Source organism: Natator depressus, chromosome 17, assembly GCF_965152275.1.
Source record: "Natator depressus isolate rNatDep1 chromosome 17, rNatDep2.hap1, whole genome shotgun sequence".
Lineage (NCBI taxonomy): Eukaryota > Metazoa > Chordata > Testudines > Cheloniidae > Natator > Natator depressus.
In genome coordinates, this window is record NC_134250.1 from 5,874,659 (window position 1) to 5,898,928 (window position 24,270).

A 24,270-nucleotide genomic window follows, 5' to 3' on the forward strand; every position below is an offset into this window, starting at 1 on the left:
ATACAAAATCAATGTCATCCTCCAAGTACATTTTTCAATGAGCATCCTCTTCCATAAAATCAAGACTAAGAGATACAACAATACAGTGGAAAAGATTAGCATTTATGTGTCTGGTTAATCTCTGGGCACATATGGATACTAAGTAATGAGCTAAGAAGAAAGTCTTTGTAAAAAATAAAACATTTTGGTCCCTACAATATATAAATCCAGAGGGTCATCCTTATCAGTATAATCCAAAATAAATAGGGATTTTCCCCCTTTCGGAATCTGAGTATACAAAGAGTATTAACGTTAAAATATATCCATGTTTGCATTAAATGTTTTATACATAACTGACTTGAATTCTTTGAGTTACTAATTAGAGGTAACTATCTCTACTAAGTGTAGAATTCCAGAGTTTCCATCCGTATGATAAAGGGAGGCTGGTTGATCTAGTCAGGAATATAGAGGTTGCAGTACCAAATAAACATAAGAACCCGCATGATTCAAATTTATTTGTAACACTGTTTATTAGTGTTCTCTGTGTGCCAACTAAACAGTCATCCAACTGTTGGTTCCTTTTCTTTCCCAGTGATAATAGCCACCACCATTACTACTACATAACTTTGTAAGGTGCTTTATAAAATAAACTCATAATGCTGTACAGAGCTAACAACCAAAATGAAATATCACATAATAAACAAATAGTAGAGCTGCCAGACACTGGTTATAAGTAAGCCAAATCAAACAAACAAGTAATAAGTTTGGACTTGATAACCCAAACTGACTTAGCTTCTTTAGTTTTTGGGATGCATTCTGCATTTTAAGTGCATCATCAAAGATTTCTTTGTTGTCCAAAATGCATGTGTAGGTACTGCCTGGGTAAAAAAAAAACCCATGCATCCTATAAGGACTAGTAAGATTATATTAGTTTAAGGTGCCTGCTAGTGCAATGTTCTTTCAGTGTTTATAGCTTAATCTTTTTTTTTTTTTAAATCACTTATTACTCATCCATAATATTTTCCTCCTGGTTAAAAGATTGGCACACAGTGTTTTAAACTCAAAATGTACATATACTAAAAAGTCTTGTTCCTCATTTTAAAGTTAGAGGGGTAATTAGAGGTAATAAACTAGAGGTAATAAATGTTTTATTTTAGAGACCTTTATATATTAAAATAAAATTTTGCAACACTTATTCTGTAATGTGGTTGGAACCCTCCCACATTGACCCTGCAGTAGGTGATCTCCAAAAGTGGGTGATTTTTATATTCTAAATGGTATTGTGTGAAACACTAAACTCAAAGAGGTGAGTCAAGGATAAATTATATATATATATAATTATAATTTAATACATCAGCCAGATTTGAAATAAAATCTAGAGCCAGACAATACAAATCATTACTGTTCACTAAATACCAAACATCAATATTATGTTGAGATATTTTCTAGTTTTAAAAGTTAGATTTAAGAAAACTAAATTTTTAAGCAAGGATAAAAACACTAGCTGCCCATTGCAAGTAGGTTGAACCTCTGAGTATATATATTTAGATGTGCCTCTGCACAAAGCACCACAGTGATCAATTCTAGATGAGAGAAGGGCATGCACCAGTCTCTTAGCATCAGATCTGAAGAGTTGGCTGATGCATGGCAATGCTCCTAAGATAATACTGGGAAAGCTAGTTATTATTGTAGACATGTTGAGCAGAAGGCAACTTAGGTTCAAAGTGATGTCTAGTTAGCACTACTTCTGTGTAAATTTAATTGAGGAATTCTTTACTTTGTCCCTAGCTTTAAGTTTGTCAGATATTTCAGAAAGTTCTGGATCAGCCTCACTTATGTTACTCCTTTTGCCAGTAGAGCTCAGATTGTCACCTTTATGGTGGCAGTTCTTCTCCCTGAAGAAGATTTGTTTGTGGCCTTATGGGAGTGCATGCATGGCTGCAAAATAATTCTCAAGTATACTATAGTGCAGGAAAGAAATTAGGCACTCCAGTTGTTATAATGAACTTGTCTGATGATAATGAAGGGCAGGTGCCAAAATCACAATTCTCACTTGGAACTGCAATACGTATTTTGGAAAGATTAAACACTTAGTATTACTGACTGAGATTAAATAAATTTAACATAAAACAGATACTTAGATGCATATACCCCCTTTTCCAGACCTGTTGAATTTATACAGAATAATACACACGCACAATATAGTAATATAAAAGAGAAGTTAGTTTGCTTACAAAAATTCTGACTGCTATTGATTTGGATTAACAGATGCAAACTGTGGTTTGCTACCACAGTCTTCGTGGATCAATATACATAACTCCAAAACTAGAAAGGATGTTTTTAGCATATTTTCATACTTTTCTTTTAATGCTTTTAAATTCTGCTGAGTTAATTTTAAATGATCAAAACACTGTCATCGCTAGTACCTACAGGTTCATAAAACATGTATGTATTACCTACAAAATGTATATGAAAATTGGAGTGCCAAGCAATGCTGATCTCTATAATACATTCATGACTTTAAGCAGTATTGTGTACGATAGAGGTTCTTAGGTAAGTGCATAGACAGTTGGGCCAAATTAAGCCTTAACCCATTGCCATAAATGTTTGAGCTTTGCTGGCTATGTTACTGCATTTTACATTAGCAGTTAGCATCCAAAAATCACAAGTCCTATTGCCAAGAGGTTAAATAATACTTGGTCTGCAGAGAAATTGCCATCCTGCTTATGATGCAGATTCATTTTATGGTTGTACTCATTTAATCAGGCTTAAGTCCTTTTTTTCCTTTATTGACTGGGGCAGCAGGTGTCCTACTATGGCATTTGAGACCACGCATTCAACTGTTCCTAACATGAAACACTGAAAACGGTGTATGACAAAGACAATTAGGAAAAATATAGTTTGTACTGATCCCAGAGATAAAAATCCTGGATTCTCTCTTCTTCTTAGTGTTTGCCATAAGTAATACATTGCAATGGCTTTCCTTTAGGCCAGTTTACCTAAATCTTTGTGATCAGTTTGCATCAGAATTGGATTAAGGCACTGTTTTCTTTGGATACTGCTAATTTAAGAATTAGATTTTTTTTTTAGGCAGGTAAATGCATTACTGCTTGAGTCAGAAGCTAATTTACTTTCTCGAATAGCTGATTTATATGATGTACTGAATCATGAAAACTTGAGTTTCATGCAGATCAGTCTGATATTTAGTCCAGTTGTTGGAGGGATATAGGAGGGGTGTGGGAATTATTCTATCCTCTGAAAGAGATTAATAATACATTCCACTCTCACATGGTTATTCTTACGTGTCATTTAAATATTTTGTGTGTCATTTAAAAACTCGGAGCTAAAATGAGAGCATGTTTTAAAGCAGTTAGGAGCTAGAATACGATGCTTTATATTATAAATTAATATAGCAGATATGTGTGTAAGTATATAGAAAATCTCTGATTGCTCAGATAGACAGCCTACATATTCTCATGTAGAGCCAGACTTTGCCACCCTTCTCTGTATTGAGTAGTACTTTATTATGCAATAACCCTACTCAGAGTTGTTTTGGCTACCAATACGTTTCTGGGTGAAATTTAAAGGTACTGGTTTTAACCTTTAATGCCCTAACTTGTTTGGGCCTTGGTTACCTGAGAGGTCACCTTTTCCACCCCATGTCATTTGACTTTGGGGAAGCCCTCAAACTGGAACTCTCTATAGTAAATGAGAGGATGCTCCTGGCAGGTTATTCTCCTGGACAGGTCCTCTACTATGGAATTCATTTCTCTTCTTAGTCCAGCAGAGCCCAGATTTTTTTTTTTACATGCAGGGGATGCTTCCTTGCTTGAAGGTATTGAGGGAAGCTCAAAGTTCACAAGTGGAGTTTAGGAATGTGGTCCTATGATATAGTTGGGTAGCTTTTCTGTAGATTTTGTGGTAGAGTGTATTAATTGGAAAACTGATGAGCTAAAAAGTATTGGAAATTATAAAACTTTCTAAGTGTGTTTCAGATTTCAGGAGGTAATTTTAGCAGATAATTCATAATAAATATAATAAAGATATAGGTCACAAAAGTATATTGCTATTTAACTATCTGGTGATAGAACAGAGACTTTAGACAATTAGAAATATGCTGAAGACAGAAGATACTGAAATTAATTCTGACTTCCTTTTTAAAAAAGGAAATGCAAGTGTTGAACATTTGTTAAGCAAATCCCTAAAGCATATCACCCAATGATTTTCACTGTCACCAAAAAATGTCACTGGTGCTTTATGGAAATACAGTTGCAAGTCAGGTTATTAGACGGTTAATAAAAGGCCTCTTCAGGCTCAATTCTACAAACCCTTACGCTTGCACATAGATCCTACTTCCCTGAGTGATCCCATTAGTTTCACTAATGCTGTGTGCAAGCGTAAGGGTTGTAGGATTGAGTCCTTAGAGACCAATGTTTTAAACTGGCAGTTTGATGTTGGCTCATCTCCACTGCTAATATAACTTGTCTCTGATCAACCTGCTTTCTAAACATGTTTTATGATTTGTAATTTGATGCTAATGCTAGTGAACTGTATTATTAAAGAATATAAATAATGTGACTGAGAAGGCTGTGTCATCCCAAATACATGTTGTTTGATGCTAAAATAATTTTCATTACCTTTTGTTGTATGTTTGGAATTGTAATCTTATGGATCCAATCCTACAGTCTTTACTCAGGTAAAAGTCCCATTGTAAAGTATGTGGTATACTGCTAAATGTAATTTTCTCCATATCATTGGAGAAAATATAAGGTGCTACTTCAGGTAGTTAAGGATGAGAGGAAAAAGGTTTTCAAATAATATTTTCAGTCCACTTAAATAATGGAAGAGATTTTAAATTGTAGTTCATATTATGTACTTAATCTGTTTGTTCAAAAACAAGATCCCGTTTAGGATATTTATTTATTTATTTTGACTTTTTTTTTCCCATTTGGCCCAATCCAGAGTTCTAGGCACATATTGCCTTAAATGCACTGGTTTAACAGTCTAAACCTACCTACCTTCATGTTATGGGAATAAAGATAAATTAAGACTTGGAAGTATACTGGACTGCAATAAAAGAAAAATAAGATGTTTAGAAAAAGGAGACCACAGGACCAATTCTGTATGATTGAAAATGCCTTCATACTGTTTAAGAATCAGGTTGCTACAGCAAAAATAAAAAGAGAAATGTTAAAGTACTACGTAAAGCTATGGTACTTTCAGTGGTAGAGTTTGGCTCTAAAGAAGCAGGAAAATATGTTTCAGAGCCAAAAATGACTTATTTGGCTGTGACCAGGATTTCCTCTGCCTACCTCAGGGACCTGAAAATAGAGGTAGGAAAATTTGATTTTGGAGCTAAGTGTGACTTGTTTAGTTCAAGTCATAATTTACTGTTCTTTCTTCGGGGACCTGAAAATAAAGAAACTTGCTACAAAATGTTGATAATGGGCAACTCTGATAGTGCAAGCATTAACCTAACTTTCCCAGAGAGGATTTCTCGACTTCCACTTCCCAGATGCTTTTTTAAACGTTCTACAGTAGAGCATACTTTATAATTGTATAACAGTTAAGTGAGACCTTTATTCAGCCAAAATATGTAGGAAGAACATTCAAACCCTTTTATGTGAATAGATGTAAAAAGAAAATAAACTTGATAAGACTACATTTTCTGTGCATTGATATTATTCAAAAACTGGAAGAGGGTTTGCCTTTTAACGAGACTCTTTTACATATTTCCTTTAGTCAGCTGCTATGATTTGAATATAAACTATGAAGGGAAATCCTCTTCTTATTGTTTCCAGGAGTGTAATCTGTGAGCTATGATGGAACACATCATTTGAATTGCATTTTTCATTGCTATGTATTCAGTATTTTAATGGTGTAAAAAAAATCAGTTGTACAACTGGGGTTTCTTCACTTCTATGATGAAGAATCAGCAAATCAAAACCGGTGACTGAAATTTCCAGTTAACAAACAACAACTTTTCTTAATATTTAAACTTATTTCCATCCGTGTCTCCACATTTTTTAGCTTATAGTTTTTTCCCTATTGTTCCTTGTACAGGGAAAGAGAAATTTACACTAGTTAAATGGTGACTGAAATACATCTTTATTCTGAATGAAAATGAAGCTTCTGTTCTACATGACGCTATTGGTTCATTTTTCCTGCACTAGTGTAGACTATTTACCACTTAATGGAAGCAGTTATGGTCCTCATTTACCTATGAGTTTCACACATGATTCAATTAAAAAAATCAGTTAATAAAAAGCAGATACTGTGAGCCAGGCAAATACTAATATTAAATAGCTAAGTCCTAGAATTAGGAAATTTTCATTTTTAATCCATCATGTTTTGGGAAAAGTAAATGGTCATTTTAAAAAACAGGCGAATTGATACATAGTTAGAATTTTGGGGGAGATTTTGTTGCAAAGATTTTTGGCATTATTTGAATACTATACAATGAAGTTTAAAGCTTCTCTTTAAAAAGAAACTGGACATTTTATTATTGCTCTACAGTTTTGATAGTTCAAAGCAGTTTGAATGTTTCTGAACAATTTTGCTTTAAAAGGGAAATTATCAACTTGAAAATTATGTTACTGACTTAAAATGGTATATCTACTATAATTACAAGAAACACCTTATGTTCAGTATAACTGAAAAAAACCCTGAAAAATTACTTTTTTTGCTTACACTAAGTGCTATCAAATGCAAAAGCGTGGTCAGTTTCATTGTTTCATCTGTACAGTCACTTTCTCCCTTGCTGAAAAGGGGCTACCACTAACGGGATCATAAAAAACCCTTATAAAAATTTTAAAGGGAAAACAAACATGAGATACTATTCAAAGGGTGCTCTTACAGAAGCTGGTTTTAAAAAAATATTAAGTCATCTGATCTAAAGAAAGGGCCAGGGAATAAGGATATGAGTGCTATCCATCTAGAAACTTATATGCCCCCCTCATTTCCATCACCATAAGAGAATATTTAGTAATAAATTGAATAAAATACTTTCTTAAAATAGTAAAGATTGTGATGAATAGATTTGATTGTTTGTAGAGGATTGCAGTGTACAACATTATATCAGTAAGCCCCCAAATTTACAGTAACAGTGATCAGGGGACATATTTTGAAATTTCAAGAGGGATGAGTTCAAATTATGAGTATTAAAAGTTACTAATGATGTGTGTGTGACGTTTTCAAGGTGATTGGCATTGTGATTGTCTTGCAACCAGGTACCATAAATTATTTCAGCTTGTTATTGTAAAGTATAGTAACAATGGCAGTGGTTACTGAGGACTGTGGTATGCAAAAATCTCATCTTGTCAAGGTGGTTGGGAGGATATTTCCCTTGTTTTCAATTTTTTTCTCTTTGGAGGAAAAGAAGTTAAGGTTTAGCCCACCAGATATAGAATACCAGATGTATACAAAATTTTAGCTTTGGCATGTGAGCCGCTTTTTGTGGAGAATGTAGCCAAAAAGGAGTGTTGAAACTAAATTCAGAGTACTTTTTGGTTTTGTCTCTAAAATTTTAAAAGCCATTCAACAAGTGTAAGCTGTGCTTGCTGACAATTTTGCATATTACCCTGAAGCAGAAAGCAATTTTAAAGAGAGACTATACACCATTTTCCTTAAAGAATTTTTTTTGTAAATACTGAAAAATAACTCCTCTCCCACCATTATTCCCAGTGCTAAATATGCTGCAAAACATTTTTATGTAAATAAAAAATTATAGATAGTAGAGTCTGGATTTTTGGTAACTATCTGCAAAATTTTGTAAAATACAGAATTCCTCTGGTTTAGAAAGATAACATTTGAATTCAGATTATCAGACAAGGCTAGTGAATGGCATTTCTCTTCTGTTGGTGCAACAGTAATGTCAATATGTTGGCACAGATTAAGAAAGTCATCCCTAAATATATTCCTCAGTTAAGCCTTTGGATAAATAATAGAGCAAATCAAAACTTTCCTTTTACCTTTAATAGTTTACTTTTCTGATCCATGAAAAATTCCAAAGTGATATTCTTGTGTTTATCTTGTCCTTAGCAAGTAGTGTTGACCTTTACGTTTTTACTTTACTGTCAAAGAATGTTGAAGGCTTTAAAAGTGAAGCTATCACCTTGGGGATTTGTAAGGATGACTGACACTTACCACTTCACCTTAGACGCAGTGGCACTGAGCGTATGCAGCAGCGTTGTACCTCAAGGGAACCTGTTTGATTTTTTTCACTTCTGCTTCACTGGAAATGGATTGAATTTTCTCTTCAGAGGAGAGTTTTGGTTGTATTAGATTTTAATCAAGTCACTTGTTCACAGTCCCTCCAAGCCTACAAGACTGAGATGAGTAGATGGGCCTGGGGTGAATGTGCTAGATGATTTGTCAAACCGTAAAACTTCAAGATCTCTGAGATGCCACATGCTGTAGTTGACAATACTAAAAGTGTTCAGTGGCTATAACATTATATAAACCTTTCCTACAGTCTTTGTCACTGGGATTAAGAGTGAGAATACTTGGGAATGAATGAAGTGCTTCAAGTGAAAAGGTACTTTGTGGATCAAAAATAAGAGAAATATGTGTCTTCACATGTAGTTGTTAATACTGTTCTGGCACAGAAAGATACATAGAGAAATGATAAGATGCAGATGATAACAGTTGTCTACAGGTGCTCCCTCATATTTAGAGTTTTGAATTATGGGATTAATCTATCAAATTGCCTCAGTGATTATTTTCTCTACAGCCTCTCTTCCCTGTTGTGACTATCTCATTCTATTTCCATTCTGCCAATTTCCTTGATTTTTGACTAGTTTTGATTCCATCTCCATTACAGGAGACATTGGCCCCCAAGTACTACTCTATTCAAATCCCATGAACTCCAGAGCCCAGTCATTTTTGAGTTGTACTGTGTGGAAGAAGCAGTCTGCAAAACGCAAGAGATTTGAATGATGTGGTGCTGTGTTCTGGAGCTGCAGATATAACCACAGAGATGAGAACTGTCCCTTTCTTCTTGATTACTGTTACAGAAAGAAAACTTAAACTGTGTGTGTTGGAGAGGTTGAGATTTGCATGGTGGGGACTGGGAGGTCCCTGACGTTCTGAGTGGCAGTCAAAAAAAGGGAGTTGCTTACTTCAAATATTTTGGAGTTCAGATAGCTTTGCACTATTTGTGCTGTCTTTTATTTCACATTCATGCCCATACATTAGGGTGGATAATTTTTGTGGGCCTTTTAAACCTTTAAAAATAAATTAGATTTAAAAACTGCTAGTGTCAACTTGTGAAATATTTATGCTCTTGTAGTAAGATTAGTTTATAGCCTCAGTAAGCTTCAGCCACTAGAAGCGATATGATTGCACGCAGTTGAGCCTGTCTGATTTATCCAGCCCAAAGCAATGCTACGGAATATTGTGGGTGGTGACAGAGAGAGACACAGCACACATTCTATAGATAACCAAGCAATACAAAGACCTGATCGTATCGAAAGATAATATTGATCCTTAGCATATCTTTTAACGCTATACGCATATGAAGATTTTTTTTAAACAGAAAAATGTGGCAACTGTGTGTGAAAGTGAAGTAGAATGATCTATATTAAGTAATCTGGATTTTATCTTTAGCACTCTGCAAGGTGTTCATTGGTATGATTATAAAATAAGCTTTTCTACAGCATACACAGAAACTGGTTTGACAAGTTACTGGTGATAGGCATTTGCATATTTCAAACCTTTGTTTGCCCATGAAATGACTGCACCAGTTTAAAGTAGTGTCCTACTGTTAATATCTCAGTCTTATGGGTTAATACATTGAGATTGTGTGTTTAGATACGGCTTTTAGTGAGCCTACTGAGGAGTGAAACGTGTTCTGTGAAGTACCCTGGTCTTTACATGTTCACTATTTAGTCTTAAATCTCACAGATGTTGTTACTTCTTTTGAAGGAAAAAAATGTTAAATGCTACACTGTTTAATGCTACTTCTACTTAAAAAATTTTCAAACAAAAAAGAAAAAAAGGGATATGATGTCTTTCACTTTCCTACATTCGCAAATTTTTATGGTTACTTGGCACTCATCAAGAGGGTGACTAGATGGCAAGTATGTTCTGAACAAGTATGAAGAAAGACTAACTGGACACATGAGATTTTAAGAAGATAGATTTAAGACCATATTTTTTTTAATATGTTTTTTGTTTTTTAAATCTGCAGTGGATGGATGTAGGGGAGGGAGTATGTATGTGTGTACCCATATAAACGCACAAATATATTGGTAGAGTGTCAATATTTGTTTAGCCTTATCCAAACTGGAATCATCCTATCTCTAGCCTCTTTAGCCGTGACTCTCACAGCACCACCAAGTGGTAGTATAAAGAAGGCGGTAGGTTTCTGGTCAGGGTTTTCATCAGTGCTGCCTTCCGTGTTTACATTTGTGTCATTACAATGCTGAGCTGTTGTCTTGTCTTCAGTGTTCCTTCTGTTGTGTATCAGTTTGTAATTTAAAAGGGAAGATAGAGAACAGTTGGAAAAATAGTTTCTGAAGTGCTGTTATAGCTAAGAGTGAGCCTGACTTTTTAACTTTTGGCAGAGACCCAGTTTTGGTTTTTTTTCCATTTTAGCAAAATATAGCACTGCAGTTGGTTAAATAAAATACTGCCTCTACAAATCTTGAAAATATGCCAGATAAAATAAAATACAACCATACTGATTTTGTCTATTAAAGTTACTCAGCATACAAGACCTTGTACTTTAGTTTAGCCATTGAAATTTATATTGTGATATTTATACTGATACATGTGTTTATGGTATGCTGATATTGAACAGTAAACACTCCTAATGCACATTCTCTCTCTTCCAGTTTGGTTTTGCTATAAACTGTTTAGGTCTAAGGCCCTATCCTTGGCTGAAGATAAAACCATTTTGCATGAGTGTCTGGTGGACAATGTGTTTATTTTTACTGAAGAAGAGTTTTCTTAATAGTTTTAATCAGTAGTTTTAACAGATTAGTAGTTCTTCTTATTTATGGGTTGAACTCTGTCCTAAAAAGCTTATCATGAGTGAATAAGACAGCGTAATATTTCTCATATATATTGTTTATGTGACGGTATCTTAAACTTCTAGTGTCATATGCACTTATAGTCACCCCAGTTTTATATGAAACTGCCATAAAGGGAACCTTTTTTTATTTACTGAACATTAAACTGAAAGTACACAATTTAAAGGATAAAATGTTGCTGTGGCTAGATCATCTCACCGTTGTTTTTCTCCAGAAGCTATTAATTCATAATAAGCTGCTATTTGCATGCCCTAATGTTATATATTAAAATGTTTGGGGGTTTGTTAAATTAAATAAATGTGCTGCTCTCTGACACAGTGCAAGTTAAGGCACTATCCAGGTTTCTGCATGTAACTCTGTAAATAAACCTCCACTCTGACCTGCCACCCCCTAGCTACTCTCCTAAGCATCACCTCAGCACATGGGCAATAATGTAGTAGTTTAATGCTTTTTTCACCATGGGCTATCCAGGCTATTATTTCTTGTATCACCTGAATCAAAGATGAATCCAGGTCTTCACAGGTGAAGCATTGTCATTTCACCTAAACCATTCCCCATCACCCTTCAACACCATCCCCAAAAGAGCTTGTCTAGTAAAATGCTTTTTAACTTTCTATATGATTAGCCTTCTGCTTTAGGAAAACCTTGTAAAATACATTTGAATTATAATATAATCTGCCTCAAAATCTCTCCAAATCACAGTAAGCAAAGTTTGTTTATGTAATTTAGTTTTTGTTGAAACTCAGGGTATTTCCCAGTTAAACTTTCCATAATGGGGGAAAGTCTGTCTAATTAAGCATTAAAAGAAAGAGTAGTTAACAGGTATAATGTTGTTAGACTTCAGCTAATGTGACTGTGACCATGACCTCCCAGATAGATCAAAGACTAATCTTTGTGACAGCTGCAAGATGGCAGAGCTTGCCATAGGCCTTCTGCTGCTGCTTGCTGAAACTATTTGTCTGTAAAGCATGCCTGATAGCTAAGAGTATATTTTTAAGGATGAACAGGTAAAAGTAAAAGGCTGTCTTTTGACATTTTAACTAATCCCTTCTAGCCTGTGGTTTACTGCACATTTAGGATATTTGCTAGCAGGAGAGACTGGCTTTTTCACATATGCATCATGTCATTTCGAATTGGGTGTTGATTTGATGCCTGATAATGCAGAGTTATACAATGAAATAGATTCTGATTGGATTAAAATGACATGCACTGGCCTTTTACCTTTACTAGACTTACTATGAATCCTTAACCCTCAGCAATCTAAATAGTCACTTCATGCTGAAACCTGATCTTTAGAGTGAGAGAAACAGAATACTTTGTTTTTTGTCATCCATTATTCATATAATGGAGAGGTTAATATCTCTTACATTAATATATGGACCTCAGTATTTGTTATCTGATGTGACAATGTTTTTGCTAACTCTATTTATATGAATATACCTCTGTGTGTAGTTGTGACATTGCCTGCAATAATCGTAATTGGTGTAAAACAGAATGACAAGTTATTCTAATATTGCTTTACTAAGACTTTCAAAGTAGCAAGAAACTATAGAAATGATAAATGTGTTAATGCTGACAAAAGGCTTTGTGAAGAAATCCTATTGAGAAATTTATCATGAGATTCAGAGAACTATGAAATACTTTCAGAAGAACTTTGTGACTACTTCATATTATAAAATATTGTTAGCTTTACCCACTTCTTAGATTTTCCTAAATTTTATTCTCCACCTCAAATCCTTTAAAAGTACTGTCTTTGGTTATTCTAACTGCAGGTACATGTATGGTAATACAGAGATATGTGTAATTACAGTTTAAAGTTTTTTGTGAAGAATTATATTAATGTTTACAAACTATTTAGGGGGAAAAGATTTCTGTGTGCTTCAAAAATAACAAAGGAAACCTTATGCACCAGTCAATAAATTCTGAGTGACTGGAACAAATATTAAATCTGTGAAATCAAACTGAATTTACTTTCTGGCTGTAAAGATTGAATTTGTAAATTTGACAGGCTGTTTCAAAGGGCATAAGTACACAAAATAAAATTTCTTACCCAAATTCAAGTTGAAAGTTACCTGTCAGATGTGGTTAGAAGTCTGCTGTTTTCTCTCCTGAAGCGTGTCCTTTCAGATGTCAGTTTAAAAAGGTTAATACTGTGCAAAAGAGCAGTGAAAAGAACCTTTCTTGTGTAGTTTTGTCTTTTTTTAAACCAATACATTTTGAAAATATATATTGGAGCTGGATATATTTTCCAAATAAGAGATCATTCTTCACATTCTCAGAATGGACCTTTAACAAGCACTATCCCCTTGTTTGAAATGGGACGGCAAGGGGTTTCTCTTGCAATTGTTATCAGCACTGCTCCTTGACTAGCGAGGAGAGGTTCCATTTACCTGGAGAAGCTGGCTTCTTCCTCCAGGAGGCATACCAGTCCTTACTGACCCTGGCCCTGGAGACCCTAGCCCTCTTCTCTAGCTGGCAACATACTACACAGCTGCTCCAGCAGTCCAGGGTTTATGTAAAAAAAATGCCTTTGAATTCAGGTTATAGAGCAGAAATTTATTATTTATTTCATTTACTTTCTCCTTTTCTTTTTTAAAAAAACATCTTAGTGCTTCAGAAGTGTTCCCTCCTTTGCCCACACCCCAAATATTACATTTACTTTCCATGTGTGCGGTGGTGTTTTAGACTTATTGGTCCCAGAATATTAGAGAGACAAGGTGGGTGAGGTAATATCTTTTATTGGACCAACTTCTGTTGGTGAGAGAGACAAGCATTCGAGCTTAGGTAGAGCTCTTCTTCAAGTCGGTTCTCTCAAAAGCTTGTCTCTCTCTCCAACAGAAGTTGGTCCAGTAAAAGATATTGCCTCACCCACCTTGTCTCTGTAATATCCTGAGACTGACACCGTTACAACTACACTACATACCGTTTCTTTTCTGCAGTTCTGCCAGGTGTTAAGGGAATTACTCCCAATATTAAACCATTGCACATGTCTGTCAGTTCTATATTCCTTGACAGAAACTAGCTGTGTTTGATACAAGTAGGTGTGTTCCAGTAGCCTGGTAAGCTTGGCTGGTATGTGGTTTTAGCAGCTGGAGTACTCTGCTGCCTGCTGTAAGGAATGAAATGCGGATGGTGTTGTATAGCGTGGTAGGAGTCATAGTGCCTTTCAGTCTTAGACTACTTCTTGAAAATGATGGAAATGACCAAATTTAGTGATTATGCATCCTTTGCCAACAGGCCACTGAGGTCTGGATAAACATATGATCACTGTACTGTGAGTGATAAGCTATTACTGAGTGAACCACATATTACGTATGAGTAAAATGAGCAGAGTGAAGAACATGAATTATACCTGAAAAACAGAAACATTATTTAGAATTTTATTAGAGAACAATCAGTCAAGTAAGTTTTGGATATTGTAGTGTTTTAGATCATTCATAGTTAAGTAGATACAATTTCTATTTGTGGACATAAAAGCTCAGAGTGATTACACAAATCCTTTGCAAAGTTCAACTGAAACAATGTTCAGTATTGTAAACTTTATGTAGACTATATACAAATTCTTACTGCCTTTTATTAGAACTGTTGATAAACTAATCTGTAATTTCTCAAAGACTGGAAAATAGGGTCCTAAACTCAAACTGTATTTTTTAGAAATTACAGCATCAACACTTACTGTACAACTGAAATATATAAACACTGATGAGTCTATACAGTAAAACACATGTCCAAAATTATCTCCACTTTGCACATTCCAAAAAATTGTGATAAAACTTTCAATTATGGATTTTCTGATATTTTTGCAAAATGAGAGCTAGAAGCTTAGCATTACAATATTATTTTGATTATATTTAGTGAACGGTGGTTCTTATGCAAATGACACTAATGTTAGCTATTACCAGGCACACAGCTCTGCCTTTAGTCTGAGACAGCGCTAGTCTAATCTTAAGCAAAGAATGGTCATTATCCTTAATTGCTTAGTAGTGGTGTGATGTGAACAAATGGGTCTGAGACGGGACCACCAAACTCATTTTCACTTGTGGTTTAAGCAGGGCTTGGAAGAAGTTTCCTCTAGAAAAGAAAAGATTTTTTTTTTTAACATGGTTTTCTACCTAACAGCCTCCTCCCTCACTCTCTCATACCCAGTTGATTAACCAATTTGTTCTGTTTTTCATTTTATTATATAATTTTGCAAAAGGAAATATTTTAAAATAATATTTTGACTTTATTTTTAGGTTGAGTTAAAGAGGAAATACAATGACCAGCACTCAAAGACAAGAGGCCTTTTACCAGGTAGCCAATGGTATGAAATTCAAGCTTATAGAGCTCTCAACCAGGCACTGGGCAGGTGAGAGGAACTGAATATTATTTAAATATTTTCATTTTTAAACTCCTTTCTTGAGTATGATCAATCCCTCATTCTTAGGACTGGAGGTATTTTTGCATGCCATCTTCATGTTATCCTTGGAATTGTTTAAGATACAGATATTCAGATTTCTGCTTTCTTCAGATAGGCATCAGTAAAATCTAACTGTAAGGGGTTGCCATAAACATTTCAAGCAAATACTAATTAGGAAACTGTATTGCCCTTTTAAATCCAGGAACTCTTTCATATTTTATATGGACCAAATGTCTTGTAACAACTAACACGGGTAAAACTGGACTGACATCTTGCAAATCAAGTGGCAAGATATTTGGCAAGCTGATGTTTGTGCTGAACAAGGATTGGGGAGTGAAAATGTAACCAAGCTGTTGTCTTCAGTACTGTTTTAAAGCGATTGCTGTCACTGAGACTTTCTGAAAGAGTAGTGTTTGTTGCAACTAAATGAGGTCAAATTTGAGGGGAGGTCTACACTTGCAGTGGCATGTAGAGTACAGACACTAAACCCACAGCTAGAATGGGTATAAATAGCAGTGTAGACAGTGAGGCACTGCTTCAGCGAGTGGAGACCTGCTAGTATATATTGGCCTTCTACATGCCCAAGCACCACATCCACACTGCTGTTTTTAGCAGTAGAGTGTCCTGCTGCCAGAACCTTTCTGGGACTGCAGTGAAAGACTCCAGCAGCTGGGAAAGGCTCTGGTGGTGGGAGGAGGGGGAGTGGGGAGGCAGCAGGGAAAGGCTCCAACAGTGGAAGCTGGCAGAGCCTTTCCCCACTGGGGGGAGTCTTTCCTGCAGAGGGGAATGGCTCCAGCAGCAGGAAAGCAGCAGGACACGACACTGCCAAAATTAGCAGTGTAGATGTGGAGGCATAGCTTGGGTGAATAGAGAGCCTATGTAGTATTGTACTCACATACATACCCCCACCCTTCAGACATGTCTTTACTCTTCTTGCCTAAGCTATGCCTCATGGGCTATACTGCTGTTTATACTCATGCTGTGGGGCTCTGCAGGTATGTACTCTACACGCCACTGAGAGAAGTGTGCAGTGCAGAAGTACCCTAAATTTGACTTACTACAGCACGTGAGGGATATATATAATGGGTGGGAAAGGGATTGGGGGAATCTGATGGAGAATAGTAAAAGATCATGATATATATCTAACAATGAGTATGTATCTTGTTAATTTCCTTTTGGGGAGTGAGTAATTTAAAAATAAAAAATGTTAGTTACAGGAGGGTGCAAGAATAGTGATCAGAAATGGAACACTTACTGAAGGAAGTGAGTTTGAGAAGGAGAGTTTGGTTGTGTAGTATACAGGACATGTCTGTCTGTCTAGAAATTTTTCATTTAAAATATGTTGCTAATGAAAGGTCTTCATTGTATGACGGACCATTTAAATGGAAAAAGAAAAGGAGGACTTGTGGCACCTTAGAGACTAACAAATTTATTTGAGCATAAGCCGATGAAGTGAGCTGTAGCTCATGAAAGCTTATGCTCAACTAAATTGGTTAGTCTCTAAGGTGCCACAAGTCCTCCTTTTCTTTTTGCGGATACAGACTAACACTGCTGCTACTCTGAAACCTGTCATTTAAGTGGATGCACTTTTAACCTGAGCTGAAAGGGAAAGACAGACTCCCCTACTGGTGTATTTGGAAAAGGCTCAGTTGCATGCAAGGGAGAATAATTCTGGTTTATATTCTAATTTGACCCAGATTTTATTATATTGAGCCTTGGAAAAGAAAAGCCAGTATATTTCCGTGCATTTATAAAAAGAGAATATAAATCAAAATATAGTATATGCTGACAGTCCTAGAAAGTGGTTGCTGCAGATAGGCAAGCTTCTTTCTGTAAAAGCATCCTGTAGGGATTGAAGTGAGCAGAAGCATGCTAGTTTTGAATCTGGCACTTTTCTGTTAATTTAGTGCTGTTACCGTATGAAGTAACATAAGTCCATGAAATGTAATAACAACCTTTGGGAATATACCAGATGGTGTGCATGACCAGGTGACAACTGTGCGATGAACTTCTTGCAGTGCTGCTTTACTAAAAGTGTGGGATATGTTTCCAGTGGGTATAATTCATTTAAATGGCAAGTTAAAACAGCACTTATTAAAGCAGTAAAAAATGAAAAGCTCGGAAGGAATCTTTTGCCTTGAATTGTTTTGTTAGTTTTTTCTTTCATGGGAGGCTTTAAAGATGTTCAAGAAAAATTTCTTTGCTGAGCTAGTTATGTTGCTGGGAATTAGAAGATCTGGATTCTAATCTCATCTCTAGACACAGTGATGTTGTGTATCCAATCAGACTTCTTTTTGCCTTAGTTTTCCTTAATTTGTAAAATGAGGATAATAATGCTTAGGTATCTCTCATGGGATTGTGTGCTCCAGTTCATTTATTTTTGTATAGTTCTATGAAAACCCTTGTCTGAAAGACACTGTAGAAGGTCAATGTATTATAAAAATAATTGATTCATATAAAGTGGCACTTCAGGATTGTTACAGAAAGCCACCCTTTAACAAACTTTTAATTACAAAGTCAACACCATCATTACCTTGAATCTTGATTTTTTCTTTGTATAGAACCTTACTTTATTAAAGCCTAGCCAGAAAATACTAAAACAGTTGCATCGTTTTATAAATCTTTGTACAACCACACTCAGCGCATTCCCAGATCTTGCTCCTACGCTCTTCTCTACTCTCCTTTCAGTATTTATCCTATGTTTCTCACAACAGTAGATTGCCAAACAAATAACATGTCTGTTGTAATTATTAGACATCCAGCGCTCAGTTTATGAAATAACGTGTGACCTCCTAGTTTGTGTCATCAAATGGTCACTCTTGTGATTCTGTGAATTGTGTGAAAAGCAGTTTCAATGCTTAACTGTCTTCTGATATAGTTTTTACATTCCTTCTCTCACAGATATCTGTTTTGCTGGAGCTCAAGAAAGCACATCTGACACATCTTTTGTGCTTCCAACAGTATGCAAAAGAGAAATAGTTTTCAGTTTTAGATGCTATTTTATTTAATTATAATTCTCTTTCATTGTTCTCCTGTAGGTGTATTCGTCACAAAAAGGATTGGGGTGCTCTTATGTTAGTTGATGACCGCTTCAGGAGTAACCCTAATAAATACATAACTGGTAAGATACTCAGATTCTCCTGGGAAAGATCCTAGTATTAGGATATTGTGTTGGGAAATCTAGGCTTCAAGAGGTGATTTCCCAAAGAAATCTGTTATGTGGGGGAGGCTATAACAAAATATATCCATTAAACTCGTTGGTTCTGTTGTTGTGCAGCTAGAATTCTGAGCAACTGTAAAACCCTGCTTCTGGGTGTCAACAGGCTTAAAATGCACTGAAACACACAAATTTCAGAGTAACAGCCATGTTAGTCTGTATTCGCAAAAAGAAAAGGAGTACTTGTGGCACCTTAGAGACTAACCAATTTATTTGAGCATAAGCTTTCGTGAGCTACAGCTCACTTCAAAGCTTATGCTCAAATAAATTGGTTAGTCTCTAAGGTGCCACAAGTACTCCTTTTCTTTTTGAAACACACAAAGTAGTCATTCTGTTATTTTAATTTAATTCCCATTCAGAACATGCTAGTAGTAAGATTTGTTGAAGAAACTTCAATTTACAGAATTTGACTGACATTTTTAAAATAAAATTTAAAACATATATATAAGAACTATTAGCCATTGTATGGTAAATATAAAAATAAAGGTACTGACTTTCATTCACTTTCATTCATTTGTATGAGTAGTTTTGCACCCAGAGTGAACTGCAGGGGCTAATGTTAGCAGTTAGAGGTTTAACCAGGTGGTTTGTAGACATGAACAGGTAGAGGCACCACCATTCCTTTCATAGCATCATTGAACATTTGTTTGTGCTGTCATGATCAGTACAGTTTCCTCATGTTTAATAAAATTAATGCAGCTAAAACAAAAATAAGGCTTACATGACACTAGTCAAGGAGAAATTTCTTAGGAATAGATTGCATAGCTTTGTTGCCCCTTCTCCATTTATAAACAACCACAGTAAAAGGATAATGTAAAGGAGATAATGCTCATGTCCAGTCAGCAGGTGGAGCTCAGATTCTGCCATATAAGCAGTTTTCTGACATGTTGTTTTGTATTAGGCAAATGCTTAGATAACTGAAGAGAGGAAACAAAAGGGAGAAAGCAGAGTATTGTAATTTACACACTCACACTAAAAGAGTTTGTGAAGATGGTAAGAGTATTTTTTTCAAAGAATAAAAGCTAATATACCTTTTCTAATATAGAGTATTTTTAAGGGATTAAAAAATGTATTTTTAATGTTTATGAAAATTAATTTTCTCAGTCTTCAGTTTTCCAGATTCATCAAAACATTTGTTTGTTTAAGATTTCTGATATACAATAATTATAAAAATTAATATTGGTTCATGTGCGTATGATATTTTTGGAAGTATTAAGTGATTGTGATTCTGTCAGAAAAAATCTGACACACATTGTTTTCTAAATCTGCAAAACATGCAAACTATTTAAATACTGCTAGATTTTGTCATGAAACAGCTGTAATAAACATACAGTCTATACATAAATTCCTCTTGTAATCATTCATGATCTTTAAATTAATAGCACAGGAAGGAAAGCAAGAGAAACATTACACAGATATCAAAGGACAACAGTAGTAACATTTTGGAAGGCTGCAGCATTGCTGCTGTCCTTAACAGTAGATACCAGTTTAAATTTAATTTAGGTGAAAAATGAGAAGATGGGGTAAAGAATTTTTTAAACCAAATGATAACACCATCTGTACTCTAGTTTTTGAAAAAAATTCATAGAAAGCTATAAACAAATCATGCCTTCAATCCTGTAAACAATCTCATGCTTAACTTTACTCACAGGAGTAGTTCCACTGAACTATTTCCATGAGCAAAGCTAAATCTGACTATTTCCATGTGTGAAGCTAAATGTGTAAATATTTGCAGGACCAGGGCCCAATTTAGTAACTTGAAATAGCTACTGTATATAATCTAGATAAAGTAAGTTTGGTTGTAGTGTACCAATTTTTTTTCATTAGGATTATCCAAATGGATTCGTCAACAAATCCAGCACCATGAGAACTTTAGTACTGCACTCGATTCGTTGGATGCATTTGCTAAAAAAAATCAAGTGGGCGCCAGTTCTTCAACCCAGTGTAATAGTGAATCTCTGCTCATACATTCAAGTTCAAAAGATCTGTCACCAACTTCGTCATATGAGGCATCTATTCATCTATCACCAGATGTTCCTGTTGAAAGTAAGGTGCAGAATTTGGTCCTGGAAGCTCATTCACCCACAGCAATCAACACAGTTAATTCTACAGCATCCAGTCAATCAAGTAACAGCATGGGAACAAAGAAAAGTATGCTTATTTCCCATGTTAAAACTTCATTAACCGTTCTCATAACTGATATTTTTGCGTAGCCTGTAAAATCGTGCATCTTTTTTTGAAAGAGACAGACGTTTAAAAAAAAAAATTATGAAGTGCTGTGCTGTAAAATGGCCACCTCTCACAAATGTATATAAGCTTTGCTCAGGAGATTACACGATTAGTTGTCATCCCATCTGGTTGTCTTACAACTAGCAACTTTGATAAGTTTATAGTGCAATTTCAAAAATGTTTAACTCTGACATTATTTTGGTTCTGTAATGAAAAATATGAAGATAATCTGAAGATAATTTACAGTACGTTTACATCTACTAATATTGGCATTGTACAAAAAAATAGTTGAATTCACATATTGTCATTTTTTAAATTTTACTTACTCGCATCTTACTTGGAGTTGAGTCTGAGCTACAACCGTGGCTCCAGATTGTTTCCAAAGTTTAGAGAATTATACTTCACATGTACTCCCTACCTCTAATAGTTTGGCTAAATCAATACTATGCATGCAAAGAACATCAACATTCTGAGAAATGTGAATCTAAATCTGAATTTAGTGGCTTAAGCTCATCTCTGGTCCTAACCATTTATGACAGATAAGAGAATTTGCACATAGAGAACACAATAACTTAAAGTGACCCTTATCCTACAAGGGTCAATCACACACTTTAACTTTATGCATGTGAGTTGTCCCACTTAAGTCAATGCATAATTATTTGATGAAATCCTTTATACAGGATTTCATTTCACACAATAACAACAATTCTGTAAACTTAATAAAATGTGCTAAGTGTATTGTAAAATAAGGACAAAAACTAAATCAATTACTATTGTACACTTTTGTGATTTTCACAGATGGTCAGAATTTTGGTGTAGAAAATCATTCTCACCAAACAGTGTGGAGAGAAAAACAGATGGATTCCAAACCAAAAAGTCCTGCCATCAAAAAAGAAAGAGAGAAAAGGAATAGTTGGACTAACGCTGACCTTATGAAACAATACTTCAGCAACAAGCCAGTGACTTCAACACCTCTGCCTGTGAATGAAAAGAAATCCATCTCCAAAACCATGTGCAAACAAAAAAGGAGTACTATTGAATCTAGTCAGCCTGTTGTTAATGGATGCCAGTGCCAGTCGTCATTGCTAACGGAACATACACCGAGTGGACCGGCATTACAACTGGAAACAACTAGTTCCTCAATAAAAAAGGGTGAGGCTGCAGCTACTGAAGAACATCCTGCTTCACAGCAACTCTGCACTAGTGGAGTCATAGATCAATGCATTGAGTTATCTCCAGTAAGAGGAAAAATTGAACTTTCAACGTTAAATGTAGCCATAGAAGCAGAAGCTGAGGATGACAGTATCTATTTTACACCTGAACTTTATGATGATATAGAATCAGAGGAACAGCAAATTGAACCATTAATTCAGACTTGTAATAATACTGTGAATCAGAATGAACATGGAGCTTGCATTGTAGCTGAAGATCTTTTTGAAATCAGTACTTCAAAAGCAGTAAGCTCAACTAAAGAAATAAAAAGTAATGATAACATGAACACAGAGTTAGCTATAATAGTGCAAAATGACAAGATTAAGGGTAATACAGTTAGTGATGCTGAAAGTATTACTAGAGTAGGAGAAGAGGAACAGAAAATTTATCAGGAAATGGACACCAGAAAAAAGAAAAGTAAACTTTCCAGATCACGAAACAAAGGTGTGTCTTCCTTCTCATTGAGCAATACTAGTCCATAGCTACCATGTTTTACAGGAAATTTAGAAATTAACTTCATTATGAATCACTTATATTTCTGGTAGGCTTTTTTATTGACTACGTAACCTCACTAGTAGAGAAATGGTGGAATTGTACTTTCATTTTATCTCTGTTATCAGATTTGATTTTTTTTTTTATTTTGCATATGCAAATAATACTGCTCTGCTGTTTTCTTCAGACTTCATTAAGATTCTTCTTCACAATGTATGGCTGAAGAGCCAAACAAGACCCAGGGAATCATAAATTGTAGACCCAATAGTACTGTACCTGAAACTATAGGGTGAGGACAAGGTTGATCAGTTGTCGATTTGAATTCATCTGGTGTTGAGCACTAGCAAGCAATTGCTGTTTAGCCCCCAATAAAAATAAAACTTGAAGCAGATACAATTCTGTGCATTTATGTTAGATTTAAAAAAATTAATATGCAGAATAGGCACATTCCTTGCGCACCAGGTAATTTACAAGAGCAACCCGAGATTCCCAAATTAGGGGAGCCATTTTCCATTCCTTCAAGTCTTTCCTCACAAAAAGAACATATCTGCAGATGAGTAGTATTGAGAAGACAGCTTGAAAGTTGATGGTAGTAATAACATTATTACATATTCTTCCTTTGTTTCATGTGTAAATAGAAAGTTGAGGTAAGCTAATATCACTGACATCTCTTCAAAATTTACTGCTTTGATGATCTTTTTATTTCAAACATTTTTGTTGATTACATTGGGCTAAATTTTGGTCCTACTGACTTCAGTGGGACCAGAGTTTGGGCCATTATTACATAGTGAAAACCAGAGCAAAGAGAGTTAATGTTACAAAATAAAGCAATAACTTCTATTAAACATTTAAAGAACACAAAATTTGGAATAATTATTTCCAGGGCTTCACATGTATCCCAGGTTAACATGGTGAATTAACAATTTGACATTGAAGATTAATGCAGAAGGAAGGATTTTGCTGCTATGAAACATTGTGACACATATGGTTGAGAAAACTAGTTTTTGTTCCTCTTTTTATATTAATGAAGTACATTTTGGGGAAAAAATCCTGGGACAATGTAAAGTATTTTTGTGGACATTTATGTATTAGTCACGCGAGTTCAGTTGGAATTGCACATGTGATGTTTTCTTTAAAAATCAGACTAAATAATGTACATTTTCTTGCATCAAGTATTGTGAATTAAACAGCTTCTTTTCTTTCTATATTAAATATTGCTTTAAAAAGATGAGCTCTTACATTTGCAAGTATGGTAAAAGATGGATAGAATATTAAATCTCTTTTGCATCGGACCCTTCCTCTCCTGAATTTTTGTCTTGTCTTGTTTTGTTTTGATTATAAACTCTTTGACGCATGAAACTGGTCTTATCTATGTTCAAGCATTGTGTTAATTTACAGTTACTATATCAATATATAATATCGCAATATATAATAACATTGACTTAGGACAAGTGCCACCTATTGAAGTAACCTCACCATTCCCATTAGCTACTGAGTTTTCCTTGGAGTTTCCCATCCAAATATTCACGAGACCCATCCTAAATCCTGACTGTTACACACTTGCTTTCAAGAACTGATGGGATCATAGAACTAGATAGTCTTGCTGACTTTTTTTAAATGCAAAAACTATAAATTCACTCCTACATGCGTGCGCGCGCACACACAAGCTTCTTGTTCTCGTGTATATAAACATCAATGGTTGAAAAGCA

The 24,270-nt window shown here is 35.1% G+C and overlaps 1 protein-coding gene across 1 annotated transcript in view; it reads left to right on the top strand.

Annotated features, from left to right (window-relative positions):
- Positions 1–23,841, top strand: part of BRIP1 (BRCA1 interacting DNA helicase 1) — a 118,041-nt gene extending 94,200 nt beyond the window's left edge. The window contains exons 17-20 of the mRNA XM_074974639.1: positions 15,248–15,360; positions 18,450–18,532; positions 20,456–20,779; positions 21,656–23,841. Of these exons, the coding sequence (XP_074830740.1) occupies positions 15,248–15,360; positions 18,450–18,532; positions 20,456–20,779; positions 21,656–22,551 (1,416 nt within the window). The 3' untranslated portion in view covers positions 22,552–23,841. The remainder of the gene's footprint in view (positions 1–15,247; positions 15,361–18,449; positions 18,533–20,455; positions 20,780–21,655) is intronic.
- The last annotated feature ends 429 nt before the right edge of the window (positions 23,842–24,270 follow it).